The sequence below is a fragment of the Theropithecus gelada genome, chromosome 17 (genome assembly GCF_003255815.1).
Source record: "Theropithecus gelada isolate Dixy chromosome 17, Tgel_1.0, whole genome shotgun sequence".
NCBI classification, from domain to species: Eukaryota; Metazoa; Chordata; class Mammalia; order Primates; family Cercopithecidae; genus Theropithecus; species Theropithecus gelada.
The window spans coordinates 73,870,882-73,890,524 of NC_037685.1; the positions used below are offsets into that span (position 1 = coordinate 73,870,882).

At 39.5% G+C, this 19,643-nt stretch overlaps 1 protein-coding gene across 1 annotated transcript; it reads left to right on the plus strand.

Annotated features, from left to right (window-relative positions):
- Positions 1-14,858: 14,858 nt before the first annotated feature.
- On the plus strand, positions 14,859-19,306 carry FAM216B (family with sequence similarity 216 member B). The gene is made up of 3 exons (XM_025364006.1): positions 14,859-14,957; positions 17,283-17,407; positions 19,084-19,306. The coding sequence occupies exons 1-3, from the start codon at positions 14,859-14,861 to the stop codon at positions 19,304-19,306; spliced, it is 447 nt and encodes a 148-aa protein (XP_025219791.1).
- Positions 19,307-19,643: the final 337 nt, after the last annotated feature.

Sequence of the window (19,643 nt, forward strand, 5' to 3'; positions counted from 1 at the left end):
CAGGAAACAACAGGTGCTGGAGAGGATGTGGAGAAATAGGAACACTTTTACACTGTTGGTGGGATTGTAAACTAGTTCAACCATTATGGAAAACAGTATGGCGATTCCTCAAGGATCTAGAACTAGATGTACCATATGACCCAGCCATCCCATTACTGGGTATATACCCAAAGGATTATAAATTATGCTGCTATAAAGACACATGCACACGTATGTTTATTGCAGCACTATTCACAATAGCAAAGACTTGGAATCAACCCAAATGTCCATCAGTGACAGATTGGATTAAGAAAATGTGGCACATATACACCATGGAATACTATGCAGCCATAAAAAAGGATGAGTTTGCGTCCTTTGTAGGGACATGGATGCAGCTGGAAACCATCATTCTTAGCAAACTATCACAAGAACAGAAAACCAAACACCGCATGTTCTCACTCATAGGTGGGAACTGAACAATGAGATCACTTGGACTCAGGAAGGGGAACATCACACACCGGGGCCTATCATGGGGAGGGGGGAGGGGGGAGGGATTGCATTGGGAGTTATACCTGATGCAAATGACGAGTTGATGGGTGCAGCAGACCAACATGGCACAAGTATACATATGTAACAAACCTGCACGTTATGCACATGTACCCTACAACTTAAAGTATAATAATAATAAATAAATTAAAAAAAAAAAAAGAAAATTATTTGCTTAAACACACTGCATGTTAGTGCTTTTGTATTTAAAAATGTGGATAAAACTATAAAAATTCCTTCTTGATCACAACCCCATTGTTCTTTGCCTATCTAAAAGCCATTTACCTCTTTCTTCCTTGTTAGCAGCTGTGTTAGTCCATTTTGCATTGTTATAAAGAAATACCCCAAGACTGGGTAACTTATAAAGAAAACAGGTTTAGTTTGGCTCATGGTTCTGCAGACCGCACAAGAAGCACAGTGCTGGCATCTGCTTCTGGTGAAGCCTCAGGAAGCTTACAATCACCATGGAAGGCGAAGCAGGGGCAGGTATGTCACATGACAAGAAAGAGAGCAAGAGAGATGCCAGGCTCTTTTAAATAATCAGCTGTCATGTGAATTAATAGAATGAGAACTCACTCATTACTGTGGGGAGGGCACCAAGCCATTGACAAGGGATTCATCCCAATGACCCAAACACCTCCCACCAGGCTCTACCTCCAACACTGGGGATCACAGTTCAACATGAGATTTGGAGGGGACAAATATCCAAACTATATCAGTAGTTTTGGATAAATGTTTTGTGTGTTTTGGATAAATGTCCTTTAGCTTCTGGGATGGTCAAGGTCACCTCTGGCCTAGGAATCGGCCTGAATCCAGTCCTTCTGTGGCAGAATAGATTATCTTTCAGCAAATATTTACTCCCTTCCCGTGACCTCCATGAGAAGAGCATACTTTCCTGCAACAGTGATTTTGACCTTGGAATATGGGCAGCAGGATAAGTGTGTCAATTCCAAGCCTAGGCTTGCCCTTCAGGGAGCTTCTGACTTTTACCATGAGAATGCATGCCCTGGGTAGCTCACGTCACACAAGAATAAGAGACAGATGGATAGAGCAGCTTCCCTAGCTGATCTGCCAAAACTTGCAGCCTAAAGTAGAGAAATCCCAGCCGACCTGCAGAAATATGAGATAGAAATAAACATGTATTGCTGCATGTCCCTGAGATAATTTTGTGGTTGGTTGTTCAGCTGACTGATACACCTCCCTGTGAGATATTAGGTAAAATTGCCTGAGAAGCTTCTGGGAGATAGTTTTACTCTCTGGTAGGAGAAAGGTACATGAAGATAAACTCCCTGCTCAGTGCCACATCCTGATATTGAATGAAGTAGCCAGCTTTTCCATGATGAGAAGGCGGCCAAGGGAATCACAGACACCAGCCCCCAAATCAATGAACCAATACCACCAACCATTTTCCTTCATTTCTTATAAAGTGACAAGAATACGTTTTTATTTGTTTAAGCTGCAATTTGTTAGGCACCAGCAGTTGAATGTATTCTCAGTAATACATGTCAATATAGAAACCTAGAACTAATTAACTCTAAGAATTTTCTGTTTTTATGACGTAAGCTAACATATTTGACAATTCCCAGAATTATTTCTGGTTTATAAGCAGATGTTGTGTATTATATTTTTATTTATGACATCATTGGTTTATTCAGTCAGCATTGCCTGCTAATTCAGCAGATACCCAAGTGTTTAGGATGTCCCTCCACAAAACCATGTTCCCCATAGCTTCATTTGCTTCAAAGAATCTTCCTTTACTTTTAGGTGCACCATCTCCCCATATTGCAATATTCCATGTGTAATGGAGGTTTCATCTTGAATCTTTTTAGTCCGACCATCTTTCATGGACTTTCATGGTCCTCTCTGCCTCCTTAATACATCTGGGCCCAAAAAAATAAAAAATAAAAAAAGTGAGATTCCTACACAAATGGTAAGAAGAGCTGAAACAAGCACCTTTCCACTGACTCCTCATTTTAGAGCTAAACTCATGCCACAAACAAAGGGCACAGATGCTGCAGCATGGAGCAAGATTGCCCAAGTATAGGTCCCAAATCTCCTCCTTCCCAACTGCATGGATATGTGCTGCACCTTAGCTGGGGCTGCTGGAAAAAAACGCCACAGACTGGGTGGCTTAAGAGACATTTATTTTCCACTATTATGAAGGTTGGGAAGTTTAAGACCAAAAGGCCAGCAGATTCAGTTCCTGGTGAGGGCTCTCTTCTTGGCTTGCAGATGGCTGCCTCTTCACCGTGTCCTCACATGGTAGAGAGAGAAACAGTTCTGGTCTCTCTCCGTCTTCTTGTATGGACACTAATCCTATCACAGGAACTCCACACACCTAAGCTCATCTAAACCTAATCACATCCCAAAGACCCACAACTGAATACCATCATGTAGGGGGCTAGGGCTTCAATCTACAAATTTGGGCCACACAAACATTCAGTCCATAACAGATGGGTTATTTAACCTTCATTTACCTCCATTTGCTCGTAGGAAAGAATGACAATATTAACAGTATATACCTCATAGTATTGTTGAGAGGCTTAAATGAGTGTATAGCCTAGAACAGTTATGTAAGAATTGACCAATTTTCTTATTTTTATCAACTTAGAATGCTGAAACTTATGGATAGAAGGATGGGTAATATCCAGAAGGGGCAGGATGGCATGGTGGGGGTGCTCGTGAGATGGATGAGTGAGTAATATATGGCTTTAAGAATAACAGGATTATAGAGTTGGTGACCCAGTGTAATGCTTAAATACCCGGTACAGTGTCCTCATCAAGTAAGCCTATTTTTCTTAAGACTTCTGGCAATATGAAGTTCATTCCTTCCTATGTTTGTCCATTCCATTAGAAATTTGTATCCCTATAGCTTCTACTTATTGATCCTAAGTTTTATTTTTTAGGAATATACAGAGTAAATCTCTTCTCTCTTAGATGTGCAAGTCCTTTGGATATTTTTTTGTGACATTATGGTCCATCTCTAGCCCCTTCTGCCGTAGGTCTTTTCCAGGGTTGGTAGGTCTAACACATATGCCAGCATATCCTATAGCATGGCACCTTTATTTTATCTACACATCCCAGTTTCCCTATGTCCCTTGTGTGGACACAGCACTGCAGCACAAGGCACATCAGGGCCATCCCAGCCTCTCCCTTGTTTTAGAAACTATATTTCTGTTGATGAAGCCTGTGAATCCCTCTAGCAGCCACATTAACTCATCTTGCATTCACTTCCCTTGTGCCTGAACAGCCCCTAAACCCCATTCCCTTTCTGTATTCATCCAACTAGCAATGAAACTCTGATGCAGATTCTTGTTTTTATTGTTATTATATTTCATCCTGTTAGATGCAGCCCATCACTTTAACTTGTCAAGGTCTTTCTGTATCCCGATTCTGTAACCTACTGTGTTTTCCATCCCATTTAGATCTCTGTCATCTGAAAATCTGATAGGCTTGACTACTGTGTTTTCACTAAAGTCCTTGAAAAAATGATGGAATAGATCAGGGCATGCCACCAAAAACTTGTCCAAATTGTCATTGATCCATTAGCCAACATCCCTTTGTATAAAATTTTAACAAGTTTCAAATTGCACTTATCTGTACATGAGGATTTCACAAGGCACTTTGTCAAATGCTGAAACACCAGATCTGCATCTAAAAGTCCCAGAACCCTATCCTTATTAACGACAATAACAACAAAAGGAAATGACACTGTGTGAAAACATAGTTTTTAGTATTCATCTTTATTTTTATTATTATAATTATCTTTAAGTTCTGGGATATATGTGCAGAATGTGCAGATTTGTTACATAGGTATACATGTGCCATGGTGGTTTGCTGCACCCATCAACCCATCATCTGCATTAAGTATTTCTCCTAATGCAATCCCTCCCCTTGCCCCCTACCCCATGAAAGGCCCCAGTGTGTGATGTTCCCCTCCCTGTGCCCATATGTTCTCATTGTTCAACTCCCATTTATGAGTGAGAACATGTGGTGTTTGGTTTTCTGTTCTTGTGTTAGTTTGCTGAGAATGATGGTTTCCAGCTTCATCCATGTCCCTGCAAAAGACATAAACTCATTCTTTTTTATGGCTGCATAGTATTCCATGGTGTATATGTGCCACATTTTCTTTATCCAGTTGATCACTAATGGGCATTAGGGTTGGTTCCAAGATTTTGCCACTGTGAATAGTGCTGCAATAAACATACGTGTGCATGTTTCTTTATAGTAGAATGATTTGTAATCTTTGGGTATGTAACCAGTAATGGGATTGCTGGGTCAAATGGTATTTCTAGTTTTAGATCCTTGAGGAATTGCCACACTGTCTTCCATAATAGTTGAACTAATTTACACTCCCACCAACAGTGTAAAAGCATTCCTATTTCTCCATATCGTCTCCAGCATCTGTTGTTTCCTGACTTTTTAATGATAGCCATTCTAACTGGTGTGAGATGGTATCTCATTGTGGTTTTGATTTGCATTTCTCTAGTGACCAGTGATGATGAACTTCTTTTCACATGTGTGTTGGCCACATACATGTCTTCTTTTGAGAAGTGTCTGTTCATATACTTTGCCCACTTTTTGATGGGGTTGTTTATTTCTCGTAAATTTGTTTAAGTTCCTTGTAGATTCTGGATATTAGCCCTTTGTCAGATGGATAGATTGCAAAAATTTTCTCCCATTCTCTAGGGTGCCCGTTCACTCTGATGATAGTTTCTTTTTGCTTTTCAAAAAACCACCTGCTGGATTCACTGATGTTTTGCAGGGTTTTTCATGTCTCTCTCTCCTTCAGTTCTGCTCTGATCTTAGTTATTTTTAGTCTTCTACTAGCTTTTGAATTTGTTTGCTCTTGCTTCTCTAGTTCTTTTAATTGTGATGTTAGGATGTCAATTTTAGATCTTTCCCACTTTCTTCTGTGGGCATTTAATGCTTTAAGTGTCCCTCTAAACCCTGTTTTAGCTGTGTCCCAGAGATTCTGGTACATTGTGTCTTTGTTCTCATTGGTTTCAAATAACTTATTTATTTCTGCCTTAATCCAGTAGTCATTCAGGAGCAGGTTGTTCAGTTTCCATGTAGTTGTGTGGTTTTGAGTGAGTTTCTTAATCCTGAGTTCTAATTTGTTTGCACTGTGGTCTGAGGGACAGTTTCTTATTATTTCCATTCTTTTGTATTTGTTGAGGAGTGTTTTACTTCCAGTTATATGGTTGATTTTAGAATAAGTAAAATGTGGTGCTGAGAAGAATGTAGATTCTGTTGATTTGGGATGAAGAGTTCTGTAGATGTCCATTAGGTCCACTTGGTGCAGAGCTGAGTTCAAGTCCTGAATATCCTTGTTAATTTTGTCTCTTGTTGATCTGTCTAATATTGACAGTGGGATGTTAAAGTCTCCCACTATTATTGCGTGGGAGTGTAAGTCTCTTTGTAGGTCTCTAAGAACTTGCTTTATGAATCTGGGTGCTCTTGTATTGGGTGCATATATATTTAGGATAGTTAGCTCTTCTTGTTCCATTAATCCCTTTACCATTATGTAATGCCCTTCTTTGTCTTTTTTGATCTTTGTTGGTTTAAAGTCTGTTTTATCAGAGACTAGGATTGCAACCCCTGACTTTTTTTGCTTTCAATTTGCTTGGTAAATCTTCCTCCATCCCTTTATTTTGAGCCAGTAAGTGTCTTTGCATGTGACATGGGTCTCCTGAAAACAGCACACTGATGGGTCTTGACTCTTTATCCAATTTGTCAGTCTGTGCCTTTTAATTGGGTCACTTAACCCATTTACATTTAAGGTTAATATTGTTATGTATGAATTTGATCCTGTCATTATGATGCTAGATGGTTATTTTTCCCATTAGTTGATGCAGTTTCTTCATAGTGTCAATGACCTTTACATTTTGATTTGTTTTTGCAGTGACTGGTACTGGTTTTTCCTTTCCATATTGAGTGCTTTCTTCAGGAGCACTTGTAAGGCAGGCCTGGTGATGACAAAAATCCCTCAGCATTTGCTTGTCTGTAAAGTATTTTATTTCTACTTCACTTATGAAGCTTAGTTTGGCTGGATATGAAATTCTGGGTTGAACATTCTTTTCTTTAAGAATGTTGAATATTGGCCACCACTCTCTTCTGGTTTGTAGGGTTTCTGCAGAGAGATCCACTGTTAGTCTGATGGGCTTCCCTTTGTGGGTAACCAGACCTTTCTCTCTGGATGCCCTTAACATTTTTCCCTTCATTTCAACCTTGGTGAATCTGATGGTTATGTGTCTTGGGATTGCTCTTCTCAAGGAGTATCTTTGTGATGTTCTCTGTATTTCCTGAATTTGAATGCTGGCTTGTCTTGCTAGGTTGGGCAAGTTCTCCTGGATAATACCCGAAGTGCGTTTCCCAACTTGGTTCTATTCTCCCCGTCATTTTCAGGTACACCAATCAAACGTAGGGTTGGTCTTTTCACATGGTCCCATATTTCTTGGAGGCTTTGTTCGTTCCTTTTCATTCTTTTTTCTCTAATCTTGTCTTCACGCTTTATTTCATTAAGTTGATCTTCAATCTCTGATACCCTTTCTTCTGCTTGATCTATTCAGCTATTGATACTTGTGTATGCTTCACAATGTTCTCATGCTGTGTTTTTCAGCTCCATCAGGTCATTTATGTTCTTCTCTAAACTGGTTATTCTAGTTAGCAATTCCTCTAACCTTTTTTCAAGGTTCTTAGCTTCCATACATTGGGTTAGAACAAGCTCCTTTAGCTCGAAGGAGTTTGTTATTACCCCCCTTCTGAAGCGTACTTCTGTCAATTCGTCACACTCACTCTCCATCCAGTTTTGTTCCCTTGCTGGCGAGGAGTTGTGATCCTTTGGAGGAGAATAGGCATTCTGGTTTTTGAATTTTCAGCCTTTTTGCGCTAGTTTTTCCTCATCTTCATGGATTTATCTACCTTTGGTCTTTGCTGTTGGTGACCTACAGATGGAGTTTTTGCATGGTTGTCTTTTTTGCTGATGTTGATGCTATTGCTTTCTGTTTATTAGTTCTCCTTCTAACAGTCAGGGTTCTCTTCTGCAGGTCTGCTGGAGTTTGCTGGGGATTCACTCCAGACCCTGTTTGCCTGGGTATCACCAGCGAAGACTGCAGAACAGCAGAGATTGCTGCCTGTTCCTTCCTCTGGAAGCTTCATCCCAGAGGGGCACCCACCAGATGCCAGCTGGAGCTCTCCTATATGAGGTGTCTGTTGACCCCTGCTGGGAGGTGTCTTCCCATCAGGAGGCACAGGGGTCAGGGACCCACTTGAGGAGGCAGTCTGTCCCTTAGCAGAGCTGTGCTGGGAGATCCACTGCTCTCTCAAGAGTTGGCAGATAGAAATGTTTAAGTCTGCTGAAGTTGTCCCCGCAGCTGCCCCTTCTCCCAGGTGCTCTGCCCCAGGGAGATGGGAGTTTTATCTATAAGCCCCTGACTGGGGCTGCTGCTTTTCCTTCAGAGATACCCTGCCCAGAGAGGAGGAATCTAGAGAGGTAGTCTGGTTACAGTGGCTTTGTGGTGCTGCGGTTTGCTCTACCCAATCCGAACTTCCAGACAGCTTTGTTTACACTGTGAGTGGAACACTGCCTACTCAAGCCTCAGTAATGGCGGATGCCCCTCCCTCCACCAAGCTCGAGCTTCCCAGGTCAACTTCAAACTGCTGTGCTAGCAGCAAGAATTTCAAGCCATGGATCTTAGCTTGCTGGCCTCCATGGGGGTGGGATCCACTGAGTAAGACCACTTGGCTCCCTGGCTTCATCCCCCTTTCCAGGGGAGTGAACAGTTCTGTCTTGCTGTCATTCCAGGCACCACTGGGATATGAAAAGAAACTCCTGCAGCTAGCTTTGTGTCTGCCCAAATGTCCCCCAGTTTTGTGTTTGAAATCCAGGACCCTTGTGGTGTAAGCACCAGAGGGAATCTCCTGGTCTGTGGGTTTGAAGACCATGGGAAAGGCATAGTATGAGAGCTTGATAGCACAGTCCCTCATGGCACAGTTTCTCATGGCTTCCCTTGGCTAGGGGAAGGAGTTCCCTGACCCCTCACACTTCCTGGGTGAGGCGACGCCCCGCCCTTCTTCTGCTCACCCTTTGTGGGCTGCACCCACTGTCTAACCAGTCCCATTGAGATGAACCAGGTGCCTCAGTTGGAAATGCAGAAATCACCCCTCTTCTGCATTGGTCTGGCTGGGAGCTGCAGACCAGAGCTGTTCCTATTCAGTCATTTTGCCGGGATCAGTACTGATCTTTTAAAAGTTTACAAAGTTGCATGGATAATCCATTGTGGAGTGCTGCATGGTATTTATTATCCAATTCACTTTTAAAAAAAATCAGAATACACTTGGAGAATGTTTTTATAGCCAGGGACCTAAAAAAAGACTTCAATATTCACTATGAATTTGAATATGACGGGTATATTCAAGGGCTGACTGGACTGGCTCACTGGATGCCTATTTACATGAAGACTTTCCAGGAGTTTTATTAGAAGGCCAATGACTTGGCATAGTAAGACTAATATCCTGCTCCAGAATTATGACATACGTCTTTGTGAAACTGAAGCCTCCCCTTATTCAGCCAAGCAGTATTCCAGGTGGGAATGGAACACACCCAAGGACAGAAAGAATTGTGAGGCATGAATTTCATCTGTAGGTAATGACTGAATAAAAGGGATAATGTTCTATTATAGCATAGTGTGGGCTGCTTGAATTCCCTTTTCATTCCAGAGATCAAGGGAAGAAATCGTAGATTTCAGGCAATCATGGATTTGAGTACTGACTCTCCTACTTAACAGTTGTGCTTATTGGGATCTGTTTTTAGAGAACCATTGCTAGTCTCTAATGAAAAATCTTTTTTGGTAAATTATGATTTTTAAAAATAACCTGACCTCGAGTCTAGAATTCTCTGAGTTCCCAGTGGACTTACTCTGGTTTCTTTTGATATCTTATCTCTTTCTTCTATGGATTTTATTTGAGATTATAGGGTTGAAACTAAATCTCTGGATATTCCCTTCTCAAGTCCACTTTAGACTTTTTTCCTGAATTGTTTGAAATCGTTTTTCCAAAGTCTTAGCACATATCTGACCACATCCAGTTTTTCCTTTGCCGATAATCACTGCTTCTAAGTGTCCCAAGTAGTTTTCACTCACTAAAAGTGGTTCTTATAATCCAAACTAAGACTGACTCTAAATAACTCTGTTTTTGTGACCAGTGGCTCCAATAGGTTTGGTGTACGTGACAGCTTTTGTTTTGGAATCTCAGAAAAGTAGGGATTTTCTATGAAGAGGTCAAAGTAAAAACAAGATAATAAGGAATAACTAACTTCCCCTCCCCCACCAAAAAGTTTAAGTTCAAGGGACTACATAGCTCAATGGGAAATGAAATTCAACCAAGACTCTAGAAGACTAAGTAGAGTCCAGGGGTAAACAGCAGTAGAGTTGGGTGAGGGACACTGCCTTCTCTTCCTTAAGGAGCATGGAGTTCCTCTGAGGGCTTGGGTAGTCAAGGGAGCTTGTCAGTGCCTAGCAGAGACATCCTCACGGGCATCTCTGCAGCTAACAGGATCCTGGCAAAAGGATGTGAGCAGAGCATTTCCTTCTGGGTTCATACTTTTTCGGGAAAGTGTGTACCTCCATGATGTACAGTGACACTCTCCCTCTAGCAGGTAGGTTTCTTTGAATTAGAGTTTAACTTCATCTTGGATTCCAATCAGGAATTTCTCTTCCTCTTCCTCACTTGATACCTCACTTGGTATCACCTGTGAGGTCACATTTACCCTGGTATTCCATGAAAACACTTTATCACCCATCTTCTAAATAGCCAATGTCTTAAGCAGTGAGTCTCATTGCTGTACCAATATTTTAACTGTGAAATAGTACATCTTTTCTACTAATAGTTGACATCGTATTCCCTACAGTAATTAGATTATGGGTGTTTCTATTCCTTTTTTTGTAATCAGTTTAAATTCTTTTTGGAATGTTAAACTACTCTTTGGGAAAACATTTTTTGTCCCAAACTTAGGATATACATTACTTCCTCATTCTTAAATTTTAAAATATGTCTACAAATTTATATCTCATTATTTGATACCATCTACATAGCTAGTTTTATCTTATTTCCTCCTTTCTTATAAAATGACAACTTTCAGTGATATTAGGTAAACACTGACTGTATGTCTAAGTCCTTCAGTCTCCTGCCTGACTTCATAGGTCCCAAAGGTACCTCTTAGATTTGTGTTTGTGTTAGAGAGTGTCCACCATCTGTCAGCCTCATGTTGATTCTTCTATACCCTTCTCTTTATCAGAGTAGTAGGAAGACTGCAAAATACATTTCCCCAAATCCTTTGCCAGCTGGCATCCAATGGAGGGCAGGACATGAAGCCTGAAGGGAAGAAGCCATTTTAAAAAATTATTTTCTGCTTGCACCTATGGCAGTGCCAACAGCAGCAGCCACATGGACAGCAACAGTAGTGACAGCAACAGTGGTGACAGCAACAGTAGGATTAGCAGTTTGGGCAAGAACATAGAAGCAAGGGTGCCTGGTGAGTGCAGGTTCCTGAGGTGCTGCTCAGGGAGCAGTTCTCCAAAGGGAGCAGTCTCTATGGCACAGTGTCCATGGGCTGTGGGTAAAATCATTTTCCCTTTTGTCCTCCAGCTCTACGTGCAATCATAGTTTAGTGCAATCGCCAATCCTTGGACAACCTAACCCTCCTTGTTTTACTCCTCTAACCCATTTCTATATTTTCATAACAGATTCCTTACATTAAATGCCCTCTGTCAAACACCCAGATCTGTTACTGTTCTCCTGATTGAGTAGGATCCAATGCAAGCTGGTAGGAATTTCAGCATGTGTGTGCAACATCAGCAGATGCAGTGCACCCAGAATGAATTTCATGATATCCTGGAAAAACATTTGAGGAAGACTCGATTGACAATGTCAACTCTGCACACAACTGTTCTTTATGTATTGGTAAAGAATCATCAACTTCTCAGATCCAGTGAAAGATTTTATGTTATTCACTGGCATTTACAGACACTTGTTTGTGCTGTGCTTATATCCCGGGAGGTCTGCATTCAAATTATTGGGGAAAAAATGCAAGACTTTTGCATCTGTTGAGCCCTTTCTTCTTTAAGGCATATGATTCATCACTCTCATCTCCCTGCTTTTTTCTTCCCGTTAGTCTCCTAAGAATATTGAATGTGTTTTCTTTTGATATTTCTTCTTCCCTTTCCTCTAGGAACTCTTCATCTTTGCAGATAAGCTGGCATTCAGAAGGAGGACACTTGAGAAATAAAGGAAGCCAGTAGAATAATGCAGTCACAGAAGAAAGGATGAGGTCAGTGTGGACTCTGCTCTTATGCCACAGGTTCATTATCATCATGTGTAGCCTCAAATTAAGATAACATATGGAGAATATCTTACTCCCCCACAAAATGAAAAGGAACTTAGCTTAAACTATGGAATAATTTCATATGTTACCACAGTCAAAATCATGCCCATACCTCTATATTCAGGAATTCTTCCTTCATCATCCTGAGCAATGGGGAAGGGGACTACTGACTCCAAATTTTGGAAATATTTATGTCATGGCCCATTGCCCTGATGGATTTCTTGACCTTTAATATTTAGGATCTCAGGGTGTATGCGTGTTACTCCCCCATATCTGCATAGAACGCAGATATGGCAAATTTAGAAGATGACACTTGATTAGACACAAAATTTGGAGAAAAAATATCAAACTGTGTAGCTGAATGTTACCCAGAAGTGAAGAAAGGCATGAAGCCAGATTTCCCCAGCTCTTTGTTCCATCACACGATGTTACTTGGATATCAGCTTATCAACAGACTTGCATCACCACCACCATATGAACAGAGTCCGCATAAGAAAACTACACCGAATATGAATGCCAGCTTTTAAAAGTGGGGGAACTACAGTATAGGGTAAGTTCTTTTTAGGCAAATCTGTGTTTTTGTTTCAGATATATTATTTTGTAGATGTTTTTCTCTCTGAATTCCATGAGTATTTTAATCAAATTGTATCAGGTATAGGCCACTTGAATAGGTAAATTTATTCAGCAGTAGCCCCAGAAAAGCATACATGAATTGTTGCCATAAGAAAGAGCATCAGTCATTTCCTTATGCTATTTGAGGAGAGAGGAAATCTTTTCAGCTTGAAGCATATTTATTCTCTGTTCTACAGATCTGGAAAATGGGAGGAGGGTTATTGAAATGATTTGAGTACAGGATAGAGCGTAAGCGTTAATCACAGAAAATATTAAAAGAGTATATCTTGGTTGGTATGGTTTCCAGAGTGCACACATTTAAAATATTTATAGTTTAATTTATACGTTTATATAGCAGAAACAGTACACACAGAGATGTTGACTAATGTTTTCCTAATAAATTTCTCTTCTGGAAGAATGGAACCTTCAATGTGTGAACTCAAATGAGTCTCCACACGTATTACAATACTTCTTAAGCATGTGTATGTTTGTGAACCTATGTGTGCGTATGTGTTTGTGTGTCTGAACATGCATGAAGGTTGGGTAGAGAGAGAAGAAACTGGCATAAAGTGAGAGCATTCTATATTCACGATTTCAGTGAATCAAACACCCAATGAGGTAGGCATTGTAACTGCTGTCATAAGGATGAGAGGGCTAAGGATTACAGAAGGAAAGAAATTCAAGTCTTTCTAGTTCTAAAGGCCATACAGCCTCTATTATAGTTTATATTCTTCAGTTAGTACGTGGTGCAGGTATTGATAAAAATCTATGTTTAGCAGATTGTTACTATGCTTGATTTGCTGTGGTCTTACTTTCTATCATTCAGTAATTCACACCGCTAACAAAGACAAAGGAGTAAGCAGAGGGGAAAATACTCTGGGTTTGCACTCTGTGACTTGGCAACTGATTCCAGTATGTCTACTCTTGCTGGATTGTTAAATTCATATTATTATACACCCTTCAGACCCTAAACCCTAAATCACCAGGAAAGGAGACTTAATCATAGCAAATGTGACTCCTTTATTCTGTGTCTTTGTCAGGCAAGTGGAAACATGACAAGTTTAATAGTTTATTTTATAGTACAATGCTATAAAATTGCACATCTAAATTTGCAAGAAGTGGAGAATGATGTAAAGGCATACTATACTACCATTAAAAATCATATTTTTAAGGAATACTTAATGATCTGAGAAAGTGCACAAAACATATAAATTATGATCTCCCTTTTCTAAAATTACACACAATGTACACAGAAAAAATAAATAAATAAGAGGAAAGTGAAACTCAACGTGGTGCCTCATACCTGTAATCCCAGCACTTTGGGAGCCTGAGGTGGAGGATAACTTGAGCCCAGGAGTTTGAGACCAGCCTGGGGAACATAGGGAGAACATTGTCTGGGGAACATTATCTCTACTAACAATTTAAAAAATAACTGGGTGTGGGGTGTGTACCTGTAGTCCCAGCTACTTAGGAGGCTGAGGTGGGAGGATGGCTTGAGCCCAGGAGTTCAAGACTGCAGTGAGCTATAATCACACCACTGTGCTCCAGCCTGGGTGATAGGGTGAGACTCTGTCTCACAAAATATATATAAATAAATAAGTAAAAGGAAATCAACCAGATACTAACAATAATTATAGATAATTAGATACAAGTTGAGTATGCCTTATCCAAAATGCTTGGGACCAGAAGTGTTTTGAATTCCAGATATTTCTCTTTTTCTTTATTCTGGAAAATTTGCATTATCTTTGCTAGTTGAGCCTCCCAAATCCAAAAATCCAAAATCCAATATGCTCCAATGAGCATTTCCTTTGAGCATCATGTGGGCACTAAAAGTTTTGGATTTGGAGCATTTCAGATGTTGGACTTTTAGATTTGGGATGCTCAACTTGTATGAGTAATCTTATTTTCTTCTTCAATTTTTAAATTCTTCCAAATCTTCCAAAACAATATATATTACTTTTAGAATCAGATATGATAATTGATAGTATTTAAAATTATCAAAAAATTACTATTATAAAAATAGTATGCTCTACAACCCAGCTGTTCCAAACAGTTAAACAGAAAGACAAGGGCTCTGAATTATCCCTTAACTTCATAAATAATTAATAATTATTTTCATAAATAAAGGGCAAGACTAAGAAAAGGTGTGGAATTAAGTAGTGTGGTGATGTCCAATTACTTGGAAATGTGAGCAAATGTTCCTATCCCTTAGAACAAATTACATTTTTAAAAATTCATTCACTTGCTTACTTATTTACTTAAGTACATCCCCAAACTGGTTGAGCTAAAAGAAATTTTACGCTATGCTTTGTTGTTTCTTGGAGGTACAGGATAAACGATGGGACAAAACTGGAAAAGACAACAAAAGCTCTGGAATGTTCCACAGCTTCTTTTCATTCGAGTTCCTCACTCCATCTATGACACTTCCTTACTAAAGGTATGGCCTGCCTCCCTCCTCTCTCTCTTCTTTCTTTTCTTTCTTTCTTTCTTTCTTTCTTTCTTTCTTTCTTTCTTCTTTCTTTCTTTCTTTCTTTCTTTCTTTCTTTCTTTCTTTCTTTCTTTCTTCCTTTCTTTCACAGATAGAGTGACCTGTCTGTCCTTCAAGGTCTGAGGACTTTTTCTGCTGTCTTTGTTTACCTAGCATTAGGAAGAATATTTGTCCCAAAATAAGCCCTTGCTGAATGTTGAAGGCCATGCATGAGTGAATTAATGAGCCCTTGGGTAACCTCCTACACCCGCCCCATTTCAGGAGCTCTGGTAGACGGTCACCTCTTCATGGCTGACCCACTGTCAGCAATGGGAAACTTACTAATTGGCCACACTGTGGCTGCCTTTTGAAGAGCTCCTTTTAGTCAAAGTTAGTTAAAGTCATTCTAATAAATAGGCTGTAAAAATTTCAGTTCTCTCCTAAACCCTCAAGGAAGGATCAACAACAGGGTAAGAATATTAGTAATGTTACCTGCTACTTCTCATTTAGGAAGTTTAGGGTTTTACTAAGGAAAAGAAGTAGGCATTTTTTGCTTTGGAAACTCCCATTGCACTCTGGAGTTCTGCTCTTGAAATTGGCTTCCAATTTTCATATTATCTTGTTCTCAATCATTTTAAAAGGCAAAATTAGTTATTCAGGAGTGGAATTCATTCTCTTCAAATATATTATCCTTTAAAATATCTACTTCAGAAACTAAAGCTGAAATAGTATCTCAAATTATGAAGCACTTGGCTTTGCTACTTTCACTCCAGATAGATTTTCGATATTAAGTTTAAGGCCAAAAAAATAAAAACAAAACAAAACGCTAACTCACAAATTTCAGGCCCACACAAAATGTCTAACAGGTAAAAGTCACCTTACTCTACCTTTACATATAATTATCTGAAGTTTAGTTTTTATTGCATAGTTACTAACTCATTTTGAAAGCTCTATTATTGTTTTGAATTTTTTGGCCTAGGGTGAACTTATTTTATCTTGATTTTTCTAGAATGTTGATGCCACTATCTATTTCCCTATCTGTAAAGTGAACAGAATAAATTGTTCATCTCCTTGGATTGTTGAAAATTAAGAGATTATGCATGCAAAATACATGCAAATACGAATGCAAAATGCTGAGCACAGTATATAATGAACACTTAAGATATCTTAGGTATGTAATAGTAATTGAAGTCTTGACCCTTCTTATTTCTTTCTACCTTTAAGAAAGTAGCCTTTTAAATGGTCTCTCTACCAATGATCTCTTTCCTTGAGCCCATTCTCCACTGCAGGGCCATTTTTTCAAATACAAACTTGTCAGTTGAGAGTATGGTGTTTTGGGTTGGATCATTTGTTGGAAAGGCGTGGGAAGCTGTCCTGTGCTTTGCAGGATGCTGAGCAAATCCCAGGCCTCTACTCACTGAATGTAAGGAGCACCCCCTCCTCCTCTCACCAATTAGGACAATCAAAACATTTCGCAGTCATTGCCAAATGTCCCCTGGGAGTCAAAATCATTCCTGTTGAGAGTCACTGCCTTAAAGACTTTGATGGCTCCTCATAGGATAGTTAATCCTTAAACTCTTAACATAGCCAAAAGGTTTCTATCATCTTCCCCTAACAGTCTTTTCACAATCAGACTCTATGTTCCCTTTGAACTCAAAAAAAAAAAAAAAAAAAAAATTTAGAATTTCTAACAGGTTTCCAGGTGTTGTGTATGCCATTTGAGAACCAGTATTCTAGTCCCTAAGGAAACTCCTCATCTAAGACTCAGATAAGATTATCATCTCATTTAGGAAACTTTCCTTGACTGTTTAGGGAGCTTGTTTACATTCTTTGTTTTCATGGCACCTTTTTACTAATGATATAATGAACCCTTACCATGTTATTCATCCATCTATTTCCCTTGCTTTTGAGAACTTTCAGTGGGAAATTTTCTACCAGTCCAGAGGCCTAGCATATTTCAGCTCTGTGTAGCTTATTACAACCTACTTTCCTCAATAAGGATCAATGAAATTATAAGATCCTGTAAATCCTTAGATGTCCCTCAGTTCAAGACAATTACCTAGAACTTTTTACTCACATATTTTCATCATCATACAGATTAGCAGAAGGCTGTTTAAGCAAATGAAGAGAGGAAACTCCCCAATTGTTATTTTCCAATTGTTGCACATTAAAAAAAATATATATGTTTAGCAAGAGAAGCCTCTCATTTCCATAAAAGTTAGCTTTCAATACATCACAATTTGAATGCTGTGGAACTCCACAGACTCATCAAAATCACCTGTTCTGTTCAGACAGGACCTCAACCAAGGGCAACAGCGCTACTTTTACAGCATTATGAGGATTTACAACTCCAGGCCCCAGTGGGAGGCCCTGCAGACCCGCTACATTCACAGCCTTCAGCACCAACAGCTGCTTGGTAAGTTTAACTACGTGATCCAAACTAAGCACCTAAGGAATCAACTTGTGCTGTAGCCAGAAGTCGTTTCCAGATAAATAATTCAAGTACAATGGCATCTACTGGCGTGCTATTTTATCAACATAGTAGTTGGTTAACCAAGTTTCAAAGTGCTTATTCTTGACAATGGAAAGCAAGGTTTTATGGGTAAATTAATAGGGTTTAAAGAAATTCAAGTATGGATTGTGATAAAATGTCAACTCTCTGAGATTTGTGGGAACTTAAGTAAATCAGTGGGTCTGGGCTTACAAAACCAGGCGAGGCTCAAAGCACAGCTCAGCTCCTTGCTGTGTGCGAACTCAGAAACTTGGTTTACTCATGACAATAATAGTTACATTTATTGCTCATTGACCACGTTCCAGACATTGTGCCAAGAGCTTTACATACGATATCTCATTTTATCTCCAATTTATGGCATAGAAAATGGAAGCTCAGGCAGGTTATGTAACTTGATCAAGATCACACACAGGAAATAAATGTTAGTTAGGACTTCAAGCCAGAGCTGTCACCTCCAAAGTTTATACATTTTCAGCCCCATCCTCTGCTGTCTCTCTTCTTTCAACCTCTTTAGATTTGATGAAGCACAAATGAAATAATGGTTGTGAAAGACCTTCACAAATTGTAAGCATCAACTTACCGAAAGGCATAATTGTTGTAAAGTCCCTTTTCTTGGCAGGAAATGCTTTCAGTTGCTGGCTGCCCTTCATCATACTGTTCTCCTAACTCCACTAGAGTGCTTTTTAAACAAAAATCTACTCACTTGGCTTTAGCACATCTACTTTATGCTGTTGTTTTTGTATTTACACAAACGGAAAGTGTGGTTTGTGCAATTGATTTAATAAAAACAATAACAATAGGTACCTTTTATTGAGGGCTTCCTACGTGTCAGGTGCTGGTCTAAGAACTTTGCAGGTATTGTATTTAACACTCAAACACCTCTACGTGGCAGGTGTCTTTATGACCTACAGTTTACAGAAGAGAAAACTAAAACGTGGACAAGTTAAATAGCTTGACCAGGGTCATGCAACTATTGAATAGTAAACAGAGAAGCCAGGATTCAGTCTGGTCCACATGATTGTCTGAAGTGTCACTAGAAGCATCATCTAGTAGCTTTGTTTTTATAGCAAAATTGCATAGAAGCCAATGCATCCAGAAGCGGAAGTATTCAATGCTTAGTGCATATAAAATCCACCAGGTACCTTATCAAAATGCGGATTTCCAAGCTTAACCTTCAGAGTTCCTGATTCAGAAGGTCTTTAGAGTCATAAATCTGCATTTTTAATTAGCATTTTGAAAAAGCATGTGGCCTCAGCCCAGTGATTCACCAGTTGGTGTTCTGCAGACTACATGTTGAGAAACACTGAGAGAGATCAAACATATCTTTCCGGTTTGAAGAAAGTTTTGATATTGAAGATATCATGGCTCAAGTCCCTTTCCAAATAATTTGACATGTTAATCAATGACTCAGTGTTTATTAACTTATTGAATGAGAAATGCAAAAGAAGAAAAATACACTTCCAGTCTTCAAAGATCATATAATCTGGGCATGCTCACCACAAGAGTAGAAAAAATTGTGTACACATAAGTAAATGTTTGCAGTTTTGTTTTCTTATTTGCTTTGTAAAATTGCTGATTTTGAAGTTTCTCTCATTTCTTTCCCTTACGCTATATTACTCAACGGGAAGCCTTGTCTTATGCTCTTGTGCTTAGAGATTCAACCAAGAGAGCCTCAGCCAAGGTAGCTCCTCAAAGAACCATTTCACGGAAAACTTCAGCCATGACAAGAAGATGTCCATCAGTACTACCTGTATCTGTGGTTCTACTTAGGGCCCAAAGTAAAAGGGGCCAAATGCTCAGGAACTGAGACTTGGCAGCATTTTTGGAAACAGGAAGTTTGCCCATGTATCCCTGGTATCTAGTGGGTGCTTAGTGCATATTTGTTGAATGACAGTGAATAATTTCTAATATAAACCCCAGACCTAAAAATAATCTCTGATTCATAAAAATTTTGCCAGCAAGACCAAGAGGTTTAAGAGCAATGGAGCCGAGAGTAAGCAAGCCTTTCCACATAACATCCGTAGAGTAAAAGGACTTTTAAAGCTTTCAAAGTAAAAGTTTCCTTTGAATTAGAACCTCCCAGAGAAGTCCTCAAAACAGTGAAAGGGGACAAGTGACCAGAAGGAGCCAGGTCCTCTGTCACT